General features: G+C 39.3%; 1 protein-coding gene and 1 long non-coding RNA gene across 2 annotated transcripts in view; one reads left to right on the plus strand and one right to left on the minus strand.

Annotated features, from left to right (window-relative positions):
* Positions 1-4,844, plus strand: part of LOC127137333 (uncharacterized) — a 54,932-nt gene extending 50,088 nt beyond the window's left edge. The window contains exons 2-6 of the mRNA XM_051063805.1: positions 228-350; positions 765-1,059; positions 1,174-1,880; positions 2,172-2,877; positions 3,515-4,844. Of these exons, the coding sequence (XP_050919762.1) occupies positions 228-350; positions 765-1,059; positions 1,174-1,880; positions 2,172-2,877; positions 3,515-4,844 (3,161 nt within the window). The remainder of the gene's footprint in view (positions 1-227; positions 351-764; positions 1,060-1,173; positions 1,881-2,171; positions 2,878-3,514) is intronic.
* Positions 4,845-8,306: 3,462 nt separating this feature from the next.
* Positions 8,307-10,025, minus strand: LOC127075375 (uncharacterized). The gene is made up of 3 exons (XR_007786411.1): positions 9,590-10,025; positions 9,212-9,471; positions 8,307-8,878 (listed from the first exon to the last, which is right to left on the minus strand). It is a non-coding gene; the product is annotated as an uncharacterized LOC127075375 (long non-coding RNA).
* Positions 10,026-20,520: the final 10,495 nt, after the last annotated feature.

Here is a 20,520-nt window from a genome sequence, read left to right on the forward strand (position 1 = left end):
GGAAAGAGTTCTTAGTCTGTCGGTCAGAGAGATTGAAGAGAATGATGATGAAAAAGAAAAAGAAGTGCTTGCCATGCTGGATACACAACCTCTTTGGATGAAATCCAAACCACGCCGGTGGGAGGATCTGAGATCTTCACCAGAATCAGAAAATGAAAAGGTATGTAAACCAGGTATAAATTTTGAATTAAAACAATTACCTGTAAATCTTAAATATGTCTTTCTAGGATCTGGAACAAATTATCCTGCTATTATCAGTTCTGAGCTAAATGCAATAGATGAGGAAAAGTTGATACAGGTACTAAAGAAACATAAAAGTGCTATTGGGTGGACTATTGAGGATTTAAAAGGTATTAGCCCCACGGTATGCATGCATAAGATACTGATGGAGGATAATCAGAAACCAGTAGTACAACCACAAAGGAGGTTAAATCCAGCAATGAAAGAAGTGGTAAGGAAAGAGGTTGTAAAGTTGTTAGATTCGGGAATGATTTACCCCATTTCTGACAGCTCGTGGGTAAGTCCAGTGCATGTGGTACCAAAGAAAGGAGGAACCACAGTAATTTTAAATGAAAAGAATGAACTGATCCCAACTCGCACAGTGACAGGGTGGCGAGTATGCATCGATTACAGAAGATTGAACACAGCAACAAGAAAGGATCATTTTCCTCTCCCTTTTATTGATCAAATGTTAGAAAGACTTGAAGTTCATGAGTATTATTGCTTTCTGGATGGATATTCGGGATACAATCAAATTGCTGTAGCCCCGGAAGATCAGGAAAAAACTGCATTTACATGTCCTTATGGTATTTTCGCTTACAGACGGATGCCATTTGGGCTATGCAATGCCCCAGCTACTTTTCAGAGGTGTATGACATCTATATTCTCCGACATGCTTGAAAAGTATATGGAGGTGTTTATGGATGAATTCTCTGTGTTTGGTTCTTCTTTTGATAATTGTTTAGCTAACTTGTCTCTTGTTTTGCAAAGATGTCAGGAAACTAACCTTATTCTCAATTGGGAGAAATGTCATTTCATGGTGCAGGAAGGAATTGTGCTAGGACACAAAATTTCCCACAAAGGAATTGAAGTGGACAAAGCCAAAGTGGAGGTTATAGCTAACCTCCCACCTCCGGTGAATGAAAAAGGGATAAGGAGTTTTTTGGGTCATGCAGGTTTTTATCGCAGGTTTATCAGGGACTTCTCAAAAGTGGCCAAATCATTGACTGATTTGCTAGTCAAGGACAAGCAATTTAATTTTGATAAAAACTGCATGGTAGCTTTCGAAACTTTAAAGAGTAAGTTGATCAGTGCACCTGTTGTAATCGCCCCCGATTGGTCCTTGCCTTTCGAAATAATGTGTGATGCAAGTGACCTTGCTGTGGGGGCTGTCCTAGGACAGAGAAAGGACAAATTATTGCATGTGATTTATTATGCTAGTCATGTCCTTAACCCGGCCCAAATGAATTATGCAACTACCGAAAAGGAGTTGTTGGCCGTGGTTTATGCTTTTGACAAATTTAGGTCGTATTTGCTTGGTTCAAAAGTTATTGTGTATACTGATCATGCTGCTTTAAAGTATTTGTTTGCTAAGCAGGAATTAAAACCGAGACTTTTGAGATGGATCCTCCTCCTTCAGGAGTTTGATTTGGAAATCAAAGACAAAAAGGGGTGCGAGAACACGGTCGCGGACCACTTATCTCGCATGTCCCCAATCAAAGAAACGGAGGAGGAACATCCTATTCAGGACACATTCGCTGATGAGAAAATACTTGCTGTTCAGGAGATACCATGGTTTGCTGACTATGCCAACTATGTGGTAGGTGGGGTTATACCTGATGACTTTAATTCTCACCAAAAGAAAAAGTTTCTTTATGATTGCAGGTTATACCTATGGGATGATCCATTTCTCTATAAAAAGGGAGTGGATGGTTTGATCAGAAGATGTGTTCCAGAAAGAGAGCAAGCCGACATTCTAAAAGCTTGTCATAATTCGGAGTATGGTGGACATTTCAGTGGAGATAGAACTGCAGCAAAAGTCTTCCAATCGGGTTTGTATTGGTCGTCGCTCTTCAAGGATGCAAATTCTATAGTCCGAGAATGTGATAGGTGCCAACGAATAGGTAACATTACAAAGCGGAATCAGATGCCGCAAAACTCCATGTTAGAAGTGGAGCTGTTTGATGTTTGGGGTATTGATTTTATGGGACCGTTTCCGCCATCATCTGGTAAGAATTACATATTGGTTGCAGTCGATTATGTGTCAAAGTGGGTAGAGGCTGTGGCATTACCAACAAATGATGCTAAAGTGGTGGTGAAGTTCTTGAGGCATAACATCTTCTCTAGGTTTGGGGTACCACGGGCTTTAATTAGTGACCAAGGTACGCATTTTATAAATAAACTCTTGGAGAATCTGTTGAAGAAGTATAATGTCAAACATAAGATAGCCACACCATATCACCCCAAGACGAGTGGGCAAGTGGAAGTATCCAACCCTCAAATAAAGCAGATCTTAGAAAAGACAGTAAGTGCTTCTCGGAAAGATTGGTCAGTAAAGTTGGATGATGCATTGTGGGCATACAGGACTGCATTTAAAACACCAATAGGTATGTCCCCCTATCAATTAGTTTACGGTAAGGCTTGTCATTTACCACTCGAACTCGAGCACAGAGCCTTCTGGGCCTCCAAATTCCTCAACTGTGATCTTTTCAAAGCTGGTGAATCCCGAATTCTTCAACTTCATGAGTTGGAAGAATTCAGGAATCAAGCTTATGAAAATGCCAAAATTTACAAAGAACAAACAAAAAAGTGGCATGATCAAAAGATCCAGAAGAGGGAATTTCGGGAGGGACAACTTGTACTGCTGTTTAATTCCAGGTTGAAGCTGTTCCAAGGGAAATTGAGGTCAAGATGGTCTGGACCGTTCGTCATTAACAAAGTACTTCCTTATGGAGCAATAGAGCTTAAAAATGAGAAGAATGGCGACACCTTCAAAGTTAATGGTCAGAGGTTGAAACCATACAATCCCGGTGAAGGGGGACCAATTGAAACTGTTAAACTCATCTGAGTATGAGGTGTCCCTTCGAGCCATGCGACGTTAAACGAAGCGTTGCTTGGGAGGCAACCCAAGGGAGGTTTGATTGGTTTTGTCATTTTATTTTTCCCGAGTCAGTTTTTTTTAAGAAAAAGAATTTTTTTTATTAAAATAGAAAAAAAATGCTGAAAATGAAAATGAGAATCTGCCAATACGCGTATGGATCTCCTGATACGCGTATGGGACAACAAAAATGCGCTCCTCTGGTGAAACGCGTATGATACGCGTAAAAGAGAACAATACGCGTATGGTACGCGTATGGGAGCCAGATACGCGTATTGGCTGCGTATCATACGCGTATCATTTTGTGGGCATGCTTATATAGTTTTTGTCCGTACGGACTTCATTTTCTCACTGTTTTCGTTACGTGTTTTGTGCGTATTGCTTTGTTTTTTCTCTGTTTTCTTCTTTTTCATTCAGGCTACAGATCCATATCATGTCTCAATCACCAAACGAGGTCAACCAATTCCGTACCACATACCATGAAGATAGATATGAGCAAATCAAGAGTCGAAGCATGGTCGAAGAAAAACACTGGATGTATCAGAATGATACGTTTCCAGAGGTCACTAATATTCTCAAGAAGCAGAAGTTAATCTACTTCAATGACAAAATCCAACCGGTTTCACTTGATCTGATCTGGGAGTTCTACGCTAATGCACTACGGGTAACATCTGATGAAGAAGACCCCACAGGGAATGCAGCGTTCGTTTCATGGGTAAGGGGCAAAGTAATCAAATATGATGGGAAGACGATTAACAGTGTGCTAAAATGCAAATTCTATGATTCTGTTTGCCCGTTTACCGAAATGAAACGGTCTGACAAGAACTACTGGCCATACACTGATATGAAAAACTCACTGATTAGGCCAGGTCATGATTGGGCACCCACTTCAAAAATCTCTCCGGCGAAGATTATGGTAGTTGATCTAGCTCTGATTCCTAAGGCATTGGCATATTTCATTCATCATAATTTGAGCACTAATCGGAGCGGGTCGGAATTGATATCAGAGCGTGCCCTACTTCTTCATCAGATCCTGCATCAGAAACAAGTGAATATTGGACAGATCATCGCTGCTGATATGGATGACATCGCTCAGTCGCCAAAGAAATCCTTAGGCCATGCGACTGTGATTTACCTGTTGTGCAAGAAAGCTGGGGTTCCGGATTTCTCTGATTCACTGATGTTGCGACCGGCTGCACCGCTGAACGCCCATTGGATGAAGGAGAGGACGGTCACAGATGATCCGCCCCGACCTCTGAGGCGACCACGAGACAGGGAGGGAAGCACCAGTGCTCCGCACCAGGAGGCTCAGCCGACTGCAGCAGAGACACAGCCACCTCAGCCTCCTCCGATTGATGAGAACTCCAGAGAGTACCGGATGCAGATGTCACAGTTTTGTGTTATGCAGGACTTCTGCTTTCAGTATGGACTGTCAGGGAGAGTGCTTACTCATCAGACAGATCTTTGGGAGGAGGTACAGCGCTTTAGAGATAGATTCTCCGGACCGCCTCCAGCACCTCACTTCGGCCAGTTCACCTTTCCTTGGTGGAACCAGCCAGTTCAGATAGGGGGAGAGATTCCGCAGCAGCCACCGCACCAGACACCACCTCAGCAGCAGCATACTCCGTCGGGTCACACAGAGACGTTGACGCCTATCTCTGCCTTCGCACGAGGGCACACTATGTTGGATCCGACAGATGAGATTGACTTTGATACCCATATGCAGGACGGTGGACTGGGTGATTGATTATGTTTTTTTTGTACTTTTGGTTTTCTCTATGTATTTTTGTTTTTTAGGTTTATTCAGTTTTTATTTTATTTTGCTTTGATGTAATCACCTATTATAGGTTATCTTAATCTAATGAATTTGATTTGGTTTACCTCCATTTTCCTGTTTATTTCGTTAGATACGTGACTATGTCTGGCTATTGGGTTTCTTGATCACTTACACCAAATACTTGGGGCGTCCTCTCTTTCAGTCCCCTGACTGTAGATACTGTTGTTTATGATTGGACGCACTGGTTAAGATTAACATCAGAACCACGAGCATGAACTTTGAACTCAGAGGTATGATAGAACAAGTCAGCTTAACCCGTCCTGGTGAGATCATAAAAACCCAAACACTTATCATCATATGAGAGATATCAGGTATGTCTTTATCAATCTTGGTTTGCGTACGTTCTTTTGTTATTATTAGCTGTACGAATACACACACTGAGGCATGTTTTTGTTTATCACCTAGAGCCTTTCTAGCCATCCCTTTATTATTATTATTATCCATTGTTTTACCCTGTTGAGCCTGTTAATCATTTATTTCTGATATACCCATTTTTTTTCTAAAAGCCATGACCTTGTACCTATCCTACCCTGTTCAGAGTATGTGAGGATTGATTTCATCTCTACGTTTCTATCTAAGTTTGGGGTTGCTGTTGGAATAACAACCTTTAAGTTTGGGGTAGCTTTGCAGTACGTGAATAGTAGGTGAATGTAGTATACAAAATAAAAAAAAAAATAAAAAAAAAAAGAAGAGAAAAAGGAAAAAAAAAAGAAAAAAAAACAACAACATGAAAAGAAAGAAAGAGAAAAGAGAAAAACAATAAAAGAACAGCTTTTGAAAGATGCTACATTCACTATATATAAAAGGAAAAGAGGATTGCATAACCCTATAGGAATAATAGAAAAGAAACGTAGTGAGAGAATGATTTCATGTACTCTGAACCCAAAAACCTTTGTTCAAATTTCATAGCCTACCTAAACCAAAACCTCGTTACAACCCAAAAGAAAAAAAAAACTCCTTGTTCCAATTTCATACCCTACCTAAACCAAAGCCCCGTTACAACCCTAAAAGACCTCAAAAAGTGTGTGTGATTGTACATGTTGATAGGATGAGAGAATTTATTCAAACTTCTGATTTGATATTGCATATTGTGATTTGAGAGTGATAACACTTTAACCCAGAGAGACTTGGTGAGAGTGTGATATAAGCTGACAGGTAAAGTCATATCTCTGAGGGAAAGAGTTTCTAGCTCGTTGGTTATGTGGAAGAATCAGAAAACCTGAAAAACATCAAGAGGTCCAGTGCGAAAGATTTCAGCAGTATTGTGGTAAGAACTGTTTTACAGTAAGTTTTGGGTGACATGATCTTTGATGGTAATAAAATGTTACTTGAGGACAAGCAACAAGCTAAGTTTGGGGTTGTGATCAGTCACCATTTATGCTAGACATTCCACTATTTAACCGTAAATAAGTCAGGTAAACTGTGTAAACTGGAGCATTTTTAGTTGGATATAAGCTCAATTCTATAATATTAAGTGTGTTGTTACTTATGAGTTTCTTGAGGATATTTTACACTTTTTGGTATGTTAGCAGGTAAAAAACTAGTTTGGAAGCTCAGGAAATCAAACGTCAGATGCGAAATTGAGCCCGAGCAAGAAAACGGAAGAAAAAATCATTTTTTGGAGAACCTGCTGTCCATACGCGTATGGCCTAACATGATACGCGTATGGACCTGCCCAGTACGCGTAGCATACGCATATGACCAGAGGGATGGAAAATCAAGCAAAATAGCAAGCCTCTGGTGATACGCGTATGGGACTGGGCAGTACGCGTACCAGACTGGGCAATACGCGTACCAGCCTGGGCAATACGCGTATCAGAGGCTGTCTTACGTGCAGTACGCGTATGAGACAGCTCAGTACGCGTATGGAGCACAAAATCAGGAAAAGTCCAACTGAATAGCTATTAAGAGGGCAGAACACGATTTTCCGGGGGTTGGACGATTTGGAGAGAAAAGAGACGCGTTTTAAGAGCTGGAGACTCTACGATTATCAAAGGATTCATATGTTCAAGAGTTTTCCGACGATTGAAGATTGATTCCTCACGAAATTCTGTAATGACAACAATGTTAATCTTTGTTTTTATTTCGATTATGAGTAGCTAAACCCCCCATTGCTAGGGGGGTGACCCTGATTCTGAATGTGACAGATTTGATGTTTATGAATGCATTGATTATTTCTTCTTTTCCATTGATTTGTTCTTATTACTGTTCTTTATGCTTTATTCGTCGGACCAACGAATGATGATTAATATGAATAGTTTAAGCTGGACAGCGATTATTCATTGATCTGGATAAGAACTTTGGATAGTAAAAATAACCTAGGACTAGGGATTTTCTATCTGACCGGTAATTCTTGATATTTGAATGCTTGAGTATGAACTTAATTATTTATGGACATAGTAATTAGGTTACATAATCAAAGGTCTTTTCACTAAGGAATTAGGAATAGATAATCTGGAGGACCGGACTTAATTGGACAGGAATATTGTCTAAACCTTCATAAAGTATATCTGTTGCAAGAAGTTTCATTCACCAAACCCTAGCAATCTTCTCTCATTTGTATCTCGCTCAACCTTTTTACTTGTTTTATTTATCTGCAATTGGTAGTATAATTAATCACAACACAAAAACCAAAGGCTTTTGTCTAATTGAAACAATCTATAAACTCTGTGTCGTCAACCAGTCCTTGAGATCGACAAACGGGGAATTTCCCTTTTATTTCTACAGTGAGAAAAATAGTACACTTGCTATTTTCCCATCATATTACCACATTCCTACCTCCCATTTGAACAGTGAGGATACTGCTCGGTTTTATTATGGGGGAGGATATTATTTCCCATTTTTTCTAGTTTAGGATTTTCTGCTTTTTAATTAGGATTTGTTATGCTTTCTAATTTAGGAGTCATTTTTAAAAATGTTTGTCGAGCTATCGACGTAAAACATAGCGATGCTTGGGAGGCAACCCACAATTTCGATTTTTCTAATGCCATTTAAATTTTTATCTTTCAATTTTTTTGATTTGATTTATTTTGCGTTTCACTTAACTTAATTAACAAACTTGATTGATTATTTTAAGGCCAGGTACTTAAACGATCTACTTGCATAAAAATTTGGCCTTAAAAATCAATTAAAGACAAAAAAAAATCATTTTCTAGCCCTGAAGTATAAAAAACATGTGTCAAATATTGTTGGCGTTCTCCATAAGGCCCATGGCATATGCCATGGCCATATCAGATACAAAATATTAGTTTTAACCCCAACTGGATTTTAACAGAACCAACCTAACCTTTTAAGCATTCATCCATTAACTAGCAGTATTGACAGGAATCATGAGCATTTTAACCAATGGACACTTGAACAAGGCCAACACCATTCAAAAGTCACATACACAAATTACAATAAATTCCCAAGTCAACTACATTCATTCCTACAATCTAATCTCATTACACTATTACAACAAAACCCAAAATCAATTCAGTTAACTTTTGACTTGTGCCATAAACCCATTTCACTAGTCCAAGACTACAAGACCATTTCAAATTCTAAATCACAATATAATAGTTCATTTCATCATTACAATTACATACACCACATTCAAATCAACATCACATTACACCACTCACTCCAAGTTATAACTAAATTATCACTTGTTTTAGAGAAGAAGATCTCATCAGTAATAGGAATTGGACTTGCTGCTTGTGCCTTGTTAACCAGATCCTGTATTAGACCCTTATGTACGTACCACCATTTCTACTTGCTAGCAAGGTTCCAAGGAAGGGAGTTGGACAATTACATGTACCATGCTGTCCGTGAGCGCTATGCTTCATCTAATAGGCGGTATCATGTTCGAGCGACAAGACGTGCTGGAAGGTATAATAATGATTGATCATGTAGTCAGCCGGATAGATTCGATCCATGGTGGAGCTGAACACAAGTGAAAGCACCTGCACAATTCATAACGCATAATTCAGTTAACCCTGTAGTCTTTTCATTAACAGAAACGCTTGGCCATGGCTAACAACATTCTGCATAACTAACATTCATCCAACCATATTCCAATCAACAGTCCAAATAAAAGCCCACTATCACTAACCAACTAAGCACAATGTGGAAACTAACTGAATTTAGAAAAGAATTTCATTTATAATTAACATTTCATTTCCATTTGGATTTACATTTACAACTAACTTGCAACAGAATTCCCAATTTAGTGAGAATTTGGAAAGCATTTCATGTGAATTTGAAAACGGAATAAAGCTCTATTTAAGAACACTCACCTATCTTCAGTCCACAGTTTTCTTCTTCTTCATTCTGCAAATTTTTCCCTGCTGCAATCACTTCACTCTACACCAAGCATCTCCCAATCTCATTCGTTCTGCTTTCACACTAAACTCTGCAAACTTAGGGTTGTAATCTACATGCATCAACCAACACTGCTTCAAATTTCGCATCAAAGATTTCGATTCCGCATCAGAGGAGTCGACCCTGCATTGAAGGAATTCACACTGCAACCTCGCAACACAGGTGCAATCGCTCACTGCATCACACAAACGTAAACGATTCAATACTCGTCGTCAGAATTCACACACAGAAAACCAAAGAAGAAGAAGAGGAGAAATCGAATCGAGGCATAGGAAGAAGAAGAGAGTTCACACCTATTCACCATTAAGGCATCAATCTGGTACATCTCGGATCCATTTTTTTGACGCTGTTTGTCCTTTTTTCGCAAAACTCGACGATTGAAGCGTTGAATCGTTGAGTTGGTGAATCGAATTCTTGTTTGAAGTCGACGGATCACACAATTCCAAGACGTGAAGACGGTGAATCCATGGTGGAGAGCTCTGCGATGCAAATCCAAATGCGATGTCTGATGACAGACGATTGAATATGCGGCGGTGCTGTGGAAACGAGAGGTCGGTCTTCAAAGAGATACAATGGTGATGAATTCAAAGAATACGTCGCCGGCGACTGCATTGCTTCTTGGAGATATTACGACGACGAGGAGTCCAAATCGCGTGGCCGCGTTCCTTCTCATGGAGTTTCTGTTTCTGCATTGCTCCATCCTCCTTCATTAGTCAATAAAAGCCGGGTTGCACTGTTGGTATCCCGTTTTGGGCCTTAAGCCCAAGCAGTTGACCCTCATTTGAGTTTTGTCCCCTATTCACACCCCCAACAACATGGCTTGGATAAGTGATGAGCCTCTGCTGTGAGTCCCATTTGAACCTCTCCACCATCCACATGCTTCAGCGGGCCTGCACACATTTTTCCTCAAGGCCCAATCCTAGTTTTGGGCTTGTTTTGTTTGTTTTATTCTTTGATTATTTAGTAACTAGAGGATTATAAGTAGGATTAAGAAGTTAGAATGTGATTAGATTTTAGGACTATTTAGGTTAATTAGTTCAATTAGAGGATTAGGATTTAATCAATATAATTAAGGTTTTAGATCTTGATTAGATTAATTAGGCTGATAGATTTTTAAAAGCATTAAAAATTGATTTAGTTTAATAGAATTTTTAGAAACTTTGGAATTCACTAACCTTGATTAGTTTTAGAAATTAGAATCATTTAGGATTTATTTGATTTGAATTAGAATTTTCGTGATTAAAGAATTAATTCAATGTTGATATTATTGTAAAAAGACTATTTTGCCCCTTAGGGGTTTATTTTACTATTTTTAGCCATATAACAAATGTATACCCTTTAGGAGTTTTGACTTAAAACTTTTAATCGAATTTTTGACTAATCATAACATGATCTCAGGTTAATTTGAATCATTCTAACCCTTAGATTAGGATTAGACCTAGTTCTCAAAATCAAATCAAACCCTTAATTCAAATTGATGAAAAGTAATTTTGATCAACTAAATCCTTTGACCTTGTATAATCCCACAGTCTAATTGGAGTGACCAAAAGACCATTGGTCACTTAATAAGACTTTTTCTGGAAGCTGTGGAGCTCGAAGCCTCAATTCAGACTCCCAATCAAGGCATCCTCAGTCACACCAAGCAGCGGATTATACAAGATAAATCAAAGGTCAACACTTGGTAAATGCGATTCAAATTGTATGATACGAGCCTTAAGTAATAAGGAATGATGAGACAGAGTTTCTCCTATCCTTGTCTAGATTAACTTTGTGTACGGGGTGTATGCCCTAGCTATTCAAAACGTTCACCCTTATTCATAGACTTTAGTGCAATACCAATCAAATAAACTACCAAGTCTTTTTCATGCAAAGCAACATCAACACAAGGAGCTACAATGAAGATTCTTCTCCAAAAAAGTATCATGCGCCATGAGCCTTAAAGTAATAAGGAACGATGAGACAGAGTTTCTCTAATCCTTGTCTAGAGTGACTTTGCGTACGGGGCGTAGGTCCTAGTTATTCAAAGCATCCTCCCTTATTCATAGACTTTAGTGTGATTCTTATTAATCAAATGTCAAGTCTCTTTGCATTCCACAATCAATAAATCATTTTCTTTTGCCTCATCAATCATCTTGCTTTCAGCCCTAGTAGGCTGAACTACGAAAGCTCTAATTTTCTCATTGTAAAATTAGAATGCATAGGTAGGAGAATTCAGATTCTTCGTGAGCTACCTTATTTATTAATCCATCATTCTTTCATCAATCAATACCATTTTTTTGAGATCAAATATCACCTTTCCTTGGACTCCATTCACATCCTTTTAGGACGCCTAATGAATAGTCCGCCTTGTGAACCAAGAGTTGTTTGGCTTGTCCCCAGATATTTAATTCCTTTGTTTTTGGTTATTCCAATACAGTGATACCATGCCTCGGGCGCCTCACTTGTTGGTTTACCTTTACTCTTCGGTTCATAGTTTATTCCTTCATGGATCCAAGATACGATTCTCTTTGATCTCAACTTGTTTATTCCCCAACAAGTGATATAGTTTTTCCTTGTGCCAATCATTACTTCCCTTTGGGTTCCATACTCAACATTTTAGGACGACCTAATCAATGTCCATCTTTGTATCAAGATTTGTTTGGATTATTGCCAGACATTTAATTCATTTTGTTTCCAGTAATTCCATAATAGTGACACCATGCCTCGGGCCCCTCACTTGTTGGCTTGTCTGTTTACTCTTTGATTTAAAGCCAATTTGCCCTTATGGATTTCCCATGTTACTATTCTGTTGGTACAAGTTACATTGTTCATCACTTCAATCATACCCCTTTAGTTTTTTGTCTTGTCAGGCCTTGTTGCTTAGACAAACATAGTTTTGTTCTCTTTCCTTTTGTTTTCGTGATTCCATGAACTACGATTGCTCTGACTTTCTAATAGCACAGTGAGAATACGTAGGCACGAGGATGCGAACCCTTGGTGAGCATACTTCTAATTATTCCTCCTCTGCCTTAGGGAACCAGCCATATGTTTTATGATCTATTACCTATCTTCAATCATTAAACCTTTCATCCCAATGACATACTGTTTCTTTGAAACCAAAATACATTTTTCTTTGGAATTTCATATATAACCTTTTAGGATGCCTAATGAAAAGTCTGCATTTGTACCTAGAGTTGTTTGGCTTGTACCCAAACATTTAATTCCTTCTTTTTCGGCCCAACCATATAGTGATACCATGTCTTAGACCCCTCACTTATGGTCCATGCCATTTTTCCCTCTATGGTGCAAATTCCATTTCTCCTATGGATTCTAATATACCTTTACCGTTGGGGTTCAAATTACACGTTTTCGGTCACTTGTTACCAAGCCCTTCAATTCTATGACTTTGATCATTCATTCAATTCATTTCCATGATACATTCATATTCTACCTTCATTCACTCCATGTGATATACCCTATTCTTTAAGCCAAATACAGTATATCTTTGAGCTCTATCTTGTACCTCTTTGTGAACCAAGAGCCGATTTATTTGTCTTATCAGACCTTGTAGCTTAGAAAAACATATCCTTACTTACTTTGCAGCCGTATACAGGCAACCCTTTCTTTTCGGTTATTCCAATACAGTGATACCATACCTTAGGCCCCTCATTTGTTGGTTCATACCAGTTTACTCTTAGGTTCACACTTTCACCCCTTGTTGGAGTTCAAACACACTTATCCTTTGGTTTAGACCATACTTTGATCACATTTCTTTTCATCTCCCACCATTAGTTCTATGAACTACAAAGCTTTGAATTCCTCATTGCATTATGAGGATACGTAGACATGAGGTCCCCAATCCTCACCGAACACTTTATCTATTTTCTTCCTTTCTCCTTCATTCTTTTGCGAGTAATCCTTAGATATAACACATATTCGAGCAAGAATAATCAAAAGGTTCCCATGAAGTACCATGGATGCAAGGGGTGCTAATACCTTCCTCTTGCATGACCGACTTCCTTACCCAACATATCTCTTTCCCCCGGGTTTTATCGATATTTTCCCTTTTCTTCGTGAATAAATAAAGTTCGATGGAGACTTTGTTGTATGTCCGAGCGTGCGATATGTTCGGGTATACTTTCGCTAGCTTCACCTACTATGCAAAAACCTTAAATTCAGTTTTTAAAGAAACCCATAAGTAGTTTATTTAAGCACTCAGTACCATCCTAAGCACACACTAAGTAGGAAGCCGGTGCAAATAAGTGTATGATCTTAGGCTTAAAACGAAAAATTAAGAAGAAAAAGTGAATGAAAAGAAATTTTCCGATCACTTAGCCCAACGATGCAAACTCTTTAAGTTTAGTTGATACTTAAGGCAATTTGCCAAGTAAAGAAAAATAAAATAACGATGAAATCATAGTCACTAACAGGCTTACTTACGATGGGTATGTACATATAACGAGCTTAATGTGATTGTGCTAGAAAGAAATGAGGTGAAAAGGAACAAGAGATCTAGGTTGAGTTATAATGGCATGATTCAGATTGATTTGCATAAGGAGGGAGTTTTAGACCGTGAAATACATAATTGTGTCTTTACGATATCATTGGTATTGCTAATTAGTACCTATTGATCTAACATTAGCCAAACATCCGTGTATGATTAAGAGTCTTGTTATGGCTTTGTTTTAAACCGTGCTTAATTATTTTTATCGTGTTGGTTGATTGCTTGAGGACAAGCAAAGGTTTAAGTATGGGGGAGTTTGATAATGTGAAAATTCATATATATTTCGACTCGATTTACATGCAATTTAGTGTCGTTTTCATATGTTTTTGTAGTATTATGGCGATATTATTGAATTGTTTTGGTTATTTATCTAAGAAGAGCATCCGTGCGAGAAAACTGAGAAAAAGAGCAAATTATGAAGAAAAAGCGCATAAACATCATTTCCTGGTGCATGGCGTTCGCCACCACCTCATGGCTTTCACCATGCACCTCGCCAGACATATATTCCACTTTTTAAGGCCACGGGGTTCTCCATGAACACACAGTTCAAAAAAATAAAGAAACCAACTTGCTCAGTCTCCACCAACTTCCCTACTTTTTCTCCATGATTTCTGATTGGTTGAGAAGTTATGGTCAAATGATCACAAGGTGTGCATGGAAATTCAAAGTGACATAAATTTTGATACAAAACTCCAATTTGGTCCATTCTTTTTGCAAAATACTCCTCATGACCAATACTTCTCAAAACAAGCCTTGCCATGCATGGAAGAAGTTCATATGATCATCATTTCTCACATGTGCATTTTGGAGGGAAATCTCACAATTCAAAATTGGCTTAAGCTACAAGCAATTTAACCATTCCATCATGATTATTGGTTAATTTTAAGTGAATTTCAGCCATTGCATGAGAAAGGTCACGTGCTACATGGCCATGCTAAGCTCACTTTGCATTTTTGCACTTTGATTCAATTCTCATTAATCATGATTAGCACAAGCCTAATTTTGATTTCAGTGTGATTAGTTGATCATATAAATAGCAAACCCTAACTGCAATTGCTCATAACAGAATTCAGATCTCAAATTTCCAAATTCCCTCCAAAATTCTCTCTCTTCGAAACTTCAAATTCTTCACACAAACACCAAATTTCTTTGCATAATCTTGATCATCATCCTTCATTGATCAAGATTCAACCATTGGATTGGACAATTGAGCTTGATTTTGAGCAGATCGAGTGCTTCACCATGGCAATGGATTTCTGAAATTGAGGAAGATTCAAGTTGTTTCAAGTGTTGCTTCTTGTTCAAAGCTTCAAGGCAAGGTTAAGGAAGAAGATCTGGAGCTGTAGAGAGCTTGATCACGCGAATTCAACAAACTGCATTTCAAGTAGGTGAAAATTCGATCCTCATATTTTGCTGTTTTATGTACATGAATGTATAGATCCTGCTTAGCTGTACATGCTGATATGATTAGTTTTGAATTTGGATGAGAAATGAGTTTGTATGATGAACTTAAAGTTTTGGTGATGAAAATGTTTTTGCTCGATCCGTGCGATTCATGATGATTTAGGATGATTGAATATGATATTCGAGATGTATGTTGAATGCTGATTCGAATGGTATAGATTTCATGTATTTCTGGAAAAATATTGTTGAAGCTCCGCCGTGTATGGCCGGAGAAGATGACCGGCTCCGCCGTCTGGTTTATGCTAGGGTTTTGCCTTGTCATCTGCTACGTGGCTCATGCGTTGTCCATTCCATTGGCTGTGATTCGCTTGACGGAGCCACATGTGTTTGAATTGCTGTGTGTGCATGATGAATCATCAAGTGAAACGCTGCGTTTCACTTATGCTTGCTGGATGCTGATTGTTTCGCTTGCATGTCCATTCCATTGGTTCTCATTTGTTTGACCATGCTTGCGTGTGTTTGACTTGCTTGAGTGGCATGCTGACTGTGTTTAGTAATGCTGTGCGTTTTGAGTTTCAAATGTGGACCGCTTGATTACATTTTCGCGCTAGATCACGTGGCTCAGATTAATTCTGATGTAATTTGAATATTGTTTTCCCTCCTTATTTCTTTTGCATTTCCATTTATTTCATTCATCTTTGGAAAATCATAAAAAATAGTAAAATGCTCCAAATTAAGTCCAATTTTTTTTCATATTCTTGTTTTGATGTCTAGTTTTTTATAGGATTAATTTCATGAATTGTTTGTTTCTGGATTTTTATTTTGGAATTTTTGATTGAACCTTGTGCTATTTTGGTATGTTGTGTTCATTGCTTTGTGAAATGCTCATCTTTGATCCAATTGATCTGAATTTTTGTATGCTTGATCTTCATTCATTATATGAATTTTTGGAATTGGTTTGGAATTTTTCTCATATGCTATCACTGTTTTTGACACATGAAGATGTAGTGTGACAATTTGTGTCACATTTTTGGTATTGCATTTGTGCATTTTTATTCATCTATCATTTGAACTCTCCTGGATTTTATTTTTTGCACATTGTATGTTCATAACATGAGTAGCTTTCATAAAAAATCTCAAGGCCATTTGATTCTTTTCTGTTTTGATTTGGATTTTCTAATTTGGATGTCCATTTTGTGCACATTTGCTTGCCTTTGCTTTACATTGATCATTTGAGCCACTTGCCTTGTGAATTGATGTTGGTCCTTTTGAGGACATTTTATGACATGTTTAAATGTGCTTTGTGCAAAAGATTGACTTCTGTTTTGATCATTTGGTTTGGTTTTGGATCTAGTCTTTGTACTAGTGTTTTGTACATGAACTAACCTTGACTTGTGTTTCAGGTTTGGACACTTAGCATTAATGGTTGAGTTGCTCACCTTTTGAGATGCAAATTGGATTGTGTTCTGACTTCTTTGTGTTTTGTAGGGACTTGAGTTGATGTGTTGAGCTCATTGCTTCATTTGATTGCTTGACCATTGTACATTGAATTGTGTAGCAGTTGATTGATTTCACTGTTTGTTTTCTGATTGGTTGTCTAAGATATTAACTGTTTAGCTTTTGTACAGGTACATTAGTTGCTTGCTTTTAGCTCTTGCTTGAGCTTTAGATTGTGGTTGATGCACCACTTAGGTAGCTATCTTCTTACTCCATGTAGTCTGGAAGTCCTGTCACCTTTTTGGCAGGCATTTTGCTGGCAAGTCCTCCTTAAGAGGCTCTATTTGTGTTTGTTTACATTTGTGCCAAAGACCTCCAAGATGAGGCATATTCTACTTGATAAGTACTCCTAAGTGAAGAGGCAATTGATGGATAAAAGGGATTAGCAATCAATCCCCCGTTATTCAGTGAGTCGTTCATTATGCTCGCACTACATGCTGATGCTCTTGAACATGAACCCAAGATCTTTGTCCAATGTCTGTCAAGTGGAATAGGGTCCCTCTTTCTGGATCCCCACGCTTTCTTTATCATGAGCTCACCCTGGCCAGGGTTAAGAGCTATGAGGTCTCATCCTCATTACCATTTTGATCTGCTCACCCTGACGCTCAATGTCAGTGGTTAAGAGCCCAGTTGATCACCCTTACAGTTTGGCTTGTTTGTCGAGGTTGATATGACCCCTCTTGACTAAAGCCTACCCATTGTTTGGGCCTCTTGTATGAATATAGTGTGTGATGTTTGTTCACTTGTGTTGATGTTTATTTGTTGTTTGAGTTGACTTGCTTCCTGTGTGAGTTAGGATTCTTGTTAGAGACCTCAACTTAGGGATTTGTTGATTGCATGACAACTTTTAGGCTCGAGTCGGTCTCCCTATTAGTTTGTTGTTTCCCTGGTCTCTGGTTAGGAGAGAGTTTTACCCCTGTTAAGGGGAGCTACGTCGCCCTGATTCTCATACCATATGAGATACGTAGGCAGGAGATCGAGCGAGATCTCTCCGGGCAACCTTTTTGTTTCTTTTGACGTCTCAGCGCCTCTTTTTGTTTATGTGACAACTATTAGGCTCGAGTCTGATTCTCCCTATTAGTTTGTTGTCTCCTTTCCCCTGTTAAGGGGAACTACGTCGCCCTGATTCTCATACCAGATGAGATACGTAGGCAGGAGGTTACGAGCAATCTCTCCGGGCACCTTTTTTCTTTTTTCACCCTTTTGTGTTTTTGTGTGTGTTCATCACCCTTATTCCCGACTTTGGGATATTGTTTGCATGACAACTATTAGGCTCGAGTCTTAGTCTCCCTATTAGTTTGTTGTCCCCTTTCCCCTGTTAAGGGGAACTACGTCGCCCTGATTCTCATACCAGATGAGATACGTAGGCAGGAGGTTGCGAGCAATCTCTCCGGGCACCCTTTTGTTTTTTTTGTGTGTGTCGTCACCCTTTTCTTTTTTGAGTCTATGTGTGTCAACTCTTTTCTTTGTTTTGTGTGTGTTTACCCTTCATTTGTTATCTTCGGTGTGAGTACCCGTTGGTTCAGCGTGGGTGTGTGTGGTATGTTCATACCTTGGGGATTTTCTTCTGATATCATTTGGGGTTCATCTTCGGGGTTCATTTGTGACGGTTGTCACTCACTTGGGGTTCATTTGTGACGGTTGTCACTCACTTGGGGTTCATTTGTGACGGTTGTCACTCACTTGGGGTTCATCTTTGGGGTTCATCTTTGGATATTTGGTTACTTCGTTGGGGTTCGTACGGAGAACCTTTTTCTTTGTTGTTCGCTGGTTAGTGTTTGTTTTTTGTTGGGAGTCGGATGTAAGTTCATGTATTGGCATTTTGTTTCCTTTTGGGGTGTTGTTCGCTGGTTAGCGTTTGTTTTTTTGTTGTTAGGAGTCGGATGTAAGTCCATGTATTGGCATTCTGTTTCCTGTTTGATTGTTTGGAGTCGGATGTAAGTCCATATATTGGCAGTCTGTTTCCTTGTTGGTTTTTGTTTGGAGTCGGAAGTAAGTCCATGTATTGGCATTTTGTTTCCTGTTTGTTTTTGTTTGTTAGGAGTCGGGTGTAAGTCCATGTATTGGCAGTCTGTTTCCTGTTGAGTGTTTCTTTTGACGTCTCAACGTCTCTCTTTTGGTGTCTTGTTTCGGCGTGCGTTAGCCGAGCTACGAGTGCTCTGATTCTTCTCTGGATAGAGAAGATACGTAGGCATAGGATGCGATGTCTTAGCGAGCATGTCTCCCTTTTCCCCGAACTACATTGACTCTGATGTTTGTTTCTGACAAACTACGTAGGCCCAGGATGCGACATCCTGCCGAGTCCACTTCCATTTCCTCCATCTTCTTTCACCTGTTTATTATTCCAGTTTGTGCAATTTCTTTGGGCAGTTTTTATCAGCAACCTTTTCCTATTCTTTGAGCTATCTTCTGAGCGTGGATCCCGTCGAGTACGACGGACGTGAGGGGTGCTAATACCTTCCCCTTGCGTAACCGACTCCCGTACCTTGTAATCTCTGGTCGTAAGACCGTTCCTTTCCCTTTCTTAGGTTAGTCCAGCGCTCCCTTTCCATCATAGGATGAATAACGTCGGTGGCGGCTCTGTAAACTTGTTTTTTTTCCGCCGGTTGTTTTTCGCGTTGCGACAGCTGGCGACTTTGCTGGGGACTGAAGTTGACCTCTTGCTGGTCCATCTTCCCTAAGCGAGTCAATCCTAGCGCTCTTTAGCGTAGTTTTTAGGGTAGTTTGAGTTGCTTTTACTGCTTATTTATTGCGTTTGTGATTATTATACGGTGGTTGTATATATTTGCATATATGTTTGCATGCATCATATTATCATTGTGCTGGATTCTGGACAGGTGTGGTTCCTTTGACTTGGGGTGGGTGTTCTGAGTGGAGCTAAAACCCAGGCCCGAGTATACACCTAGGATTAGCGTGGTCTCTTGTTGTCTCACATGTTGGATCAACATGATTGTTGCAACATGACATACCACAACTGGACGAGGTTCTTCTGAGAGAGCTCTTCCTTGTGGAGTTTCCACTATGGTTGTGTTATCTCTTTTGAGCTGTTGGCTTCGGTGACCGTTCTTTCCCGGATCTTTGGTTTAGATGATCTTATGAGAGCTGCACGACACACCCGAAAGGGCAAACCCGTTGAGTATTTCAGACGATTGTCGAGACCGATTATCCGCCTTAGGATGACCTTATTAGAATTTACCTGTGAGGGGAGGGTTTGATTCCTACAAGTACAGGTTCTGTTGGTGATTCTGTGATGGTGACTTTGGTTCAGTTGGATTTATGGATATTTTATTTCTGACACGCCGGAGTTCTGTCCGAGGTATTTATTGGCGGGTTTCGTTTATTTCGGATCCCCGGGTTGAATTTGAGGGTATTTGTTCAGAGGATCTTGTTGTTATCCGTTCAAGGGCTCTCCTGTGATGATGGTGATGTATCCTCTGGTTCCGTTTATTTCGGAACCCCTGTGTCGGATTTGTGGTTACTTAATCCCTCAGATGGTTGTGATCAATTCTGAGACCGGAATCCAATACAGTTGATGTTCAGATGACTTGGAGGATGGCACTTGAACTTGCATTCATGCATCTGCATCATTCTCATTTTACATTTATCCACATCTAACTCATGTTTATCCATATGCAGGGTACATTCTTTTATTGAGATTCTGGTTGAGAGACATCCTTGTTCCGGGTATGAGGACCAACTTGAAAGCTGATGTTGCTTACAGTTTCTTTGATCCAGAGATTGGTGTGTTGAAAGATATGATAGCATTGATTACGCCTGACCATGTGGGGATGTTTCGTGAGGCTTATGGTGGTATTCTGAAGATGGTTTTCAGGCTCACAA

The sequence above is a fragment of the Lathyrus oleraceus genome, chromosome 4 (assembly GCF_024323335.1).
Source record: "Lathyrus oleraceus cultivar Zhongwan6 chromosome 4, CAAS_Psat_ZW6_1.0, whole genome shotgun sequence".
NCBI lineage: Eukaryota > Viridiplantae > Streptophyta > Magnoliopsida > Fabales > Fabaceae > Lathyrus > Lathyrus oleraceus.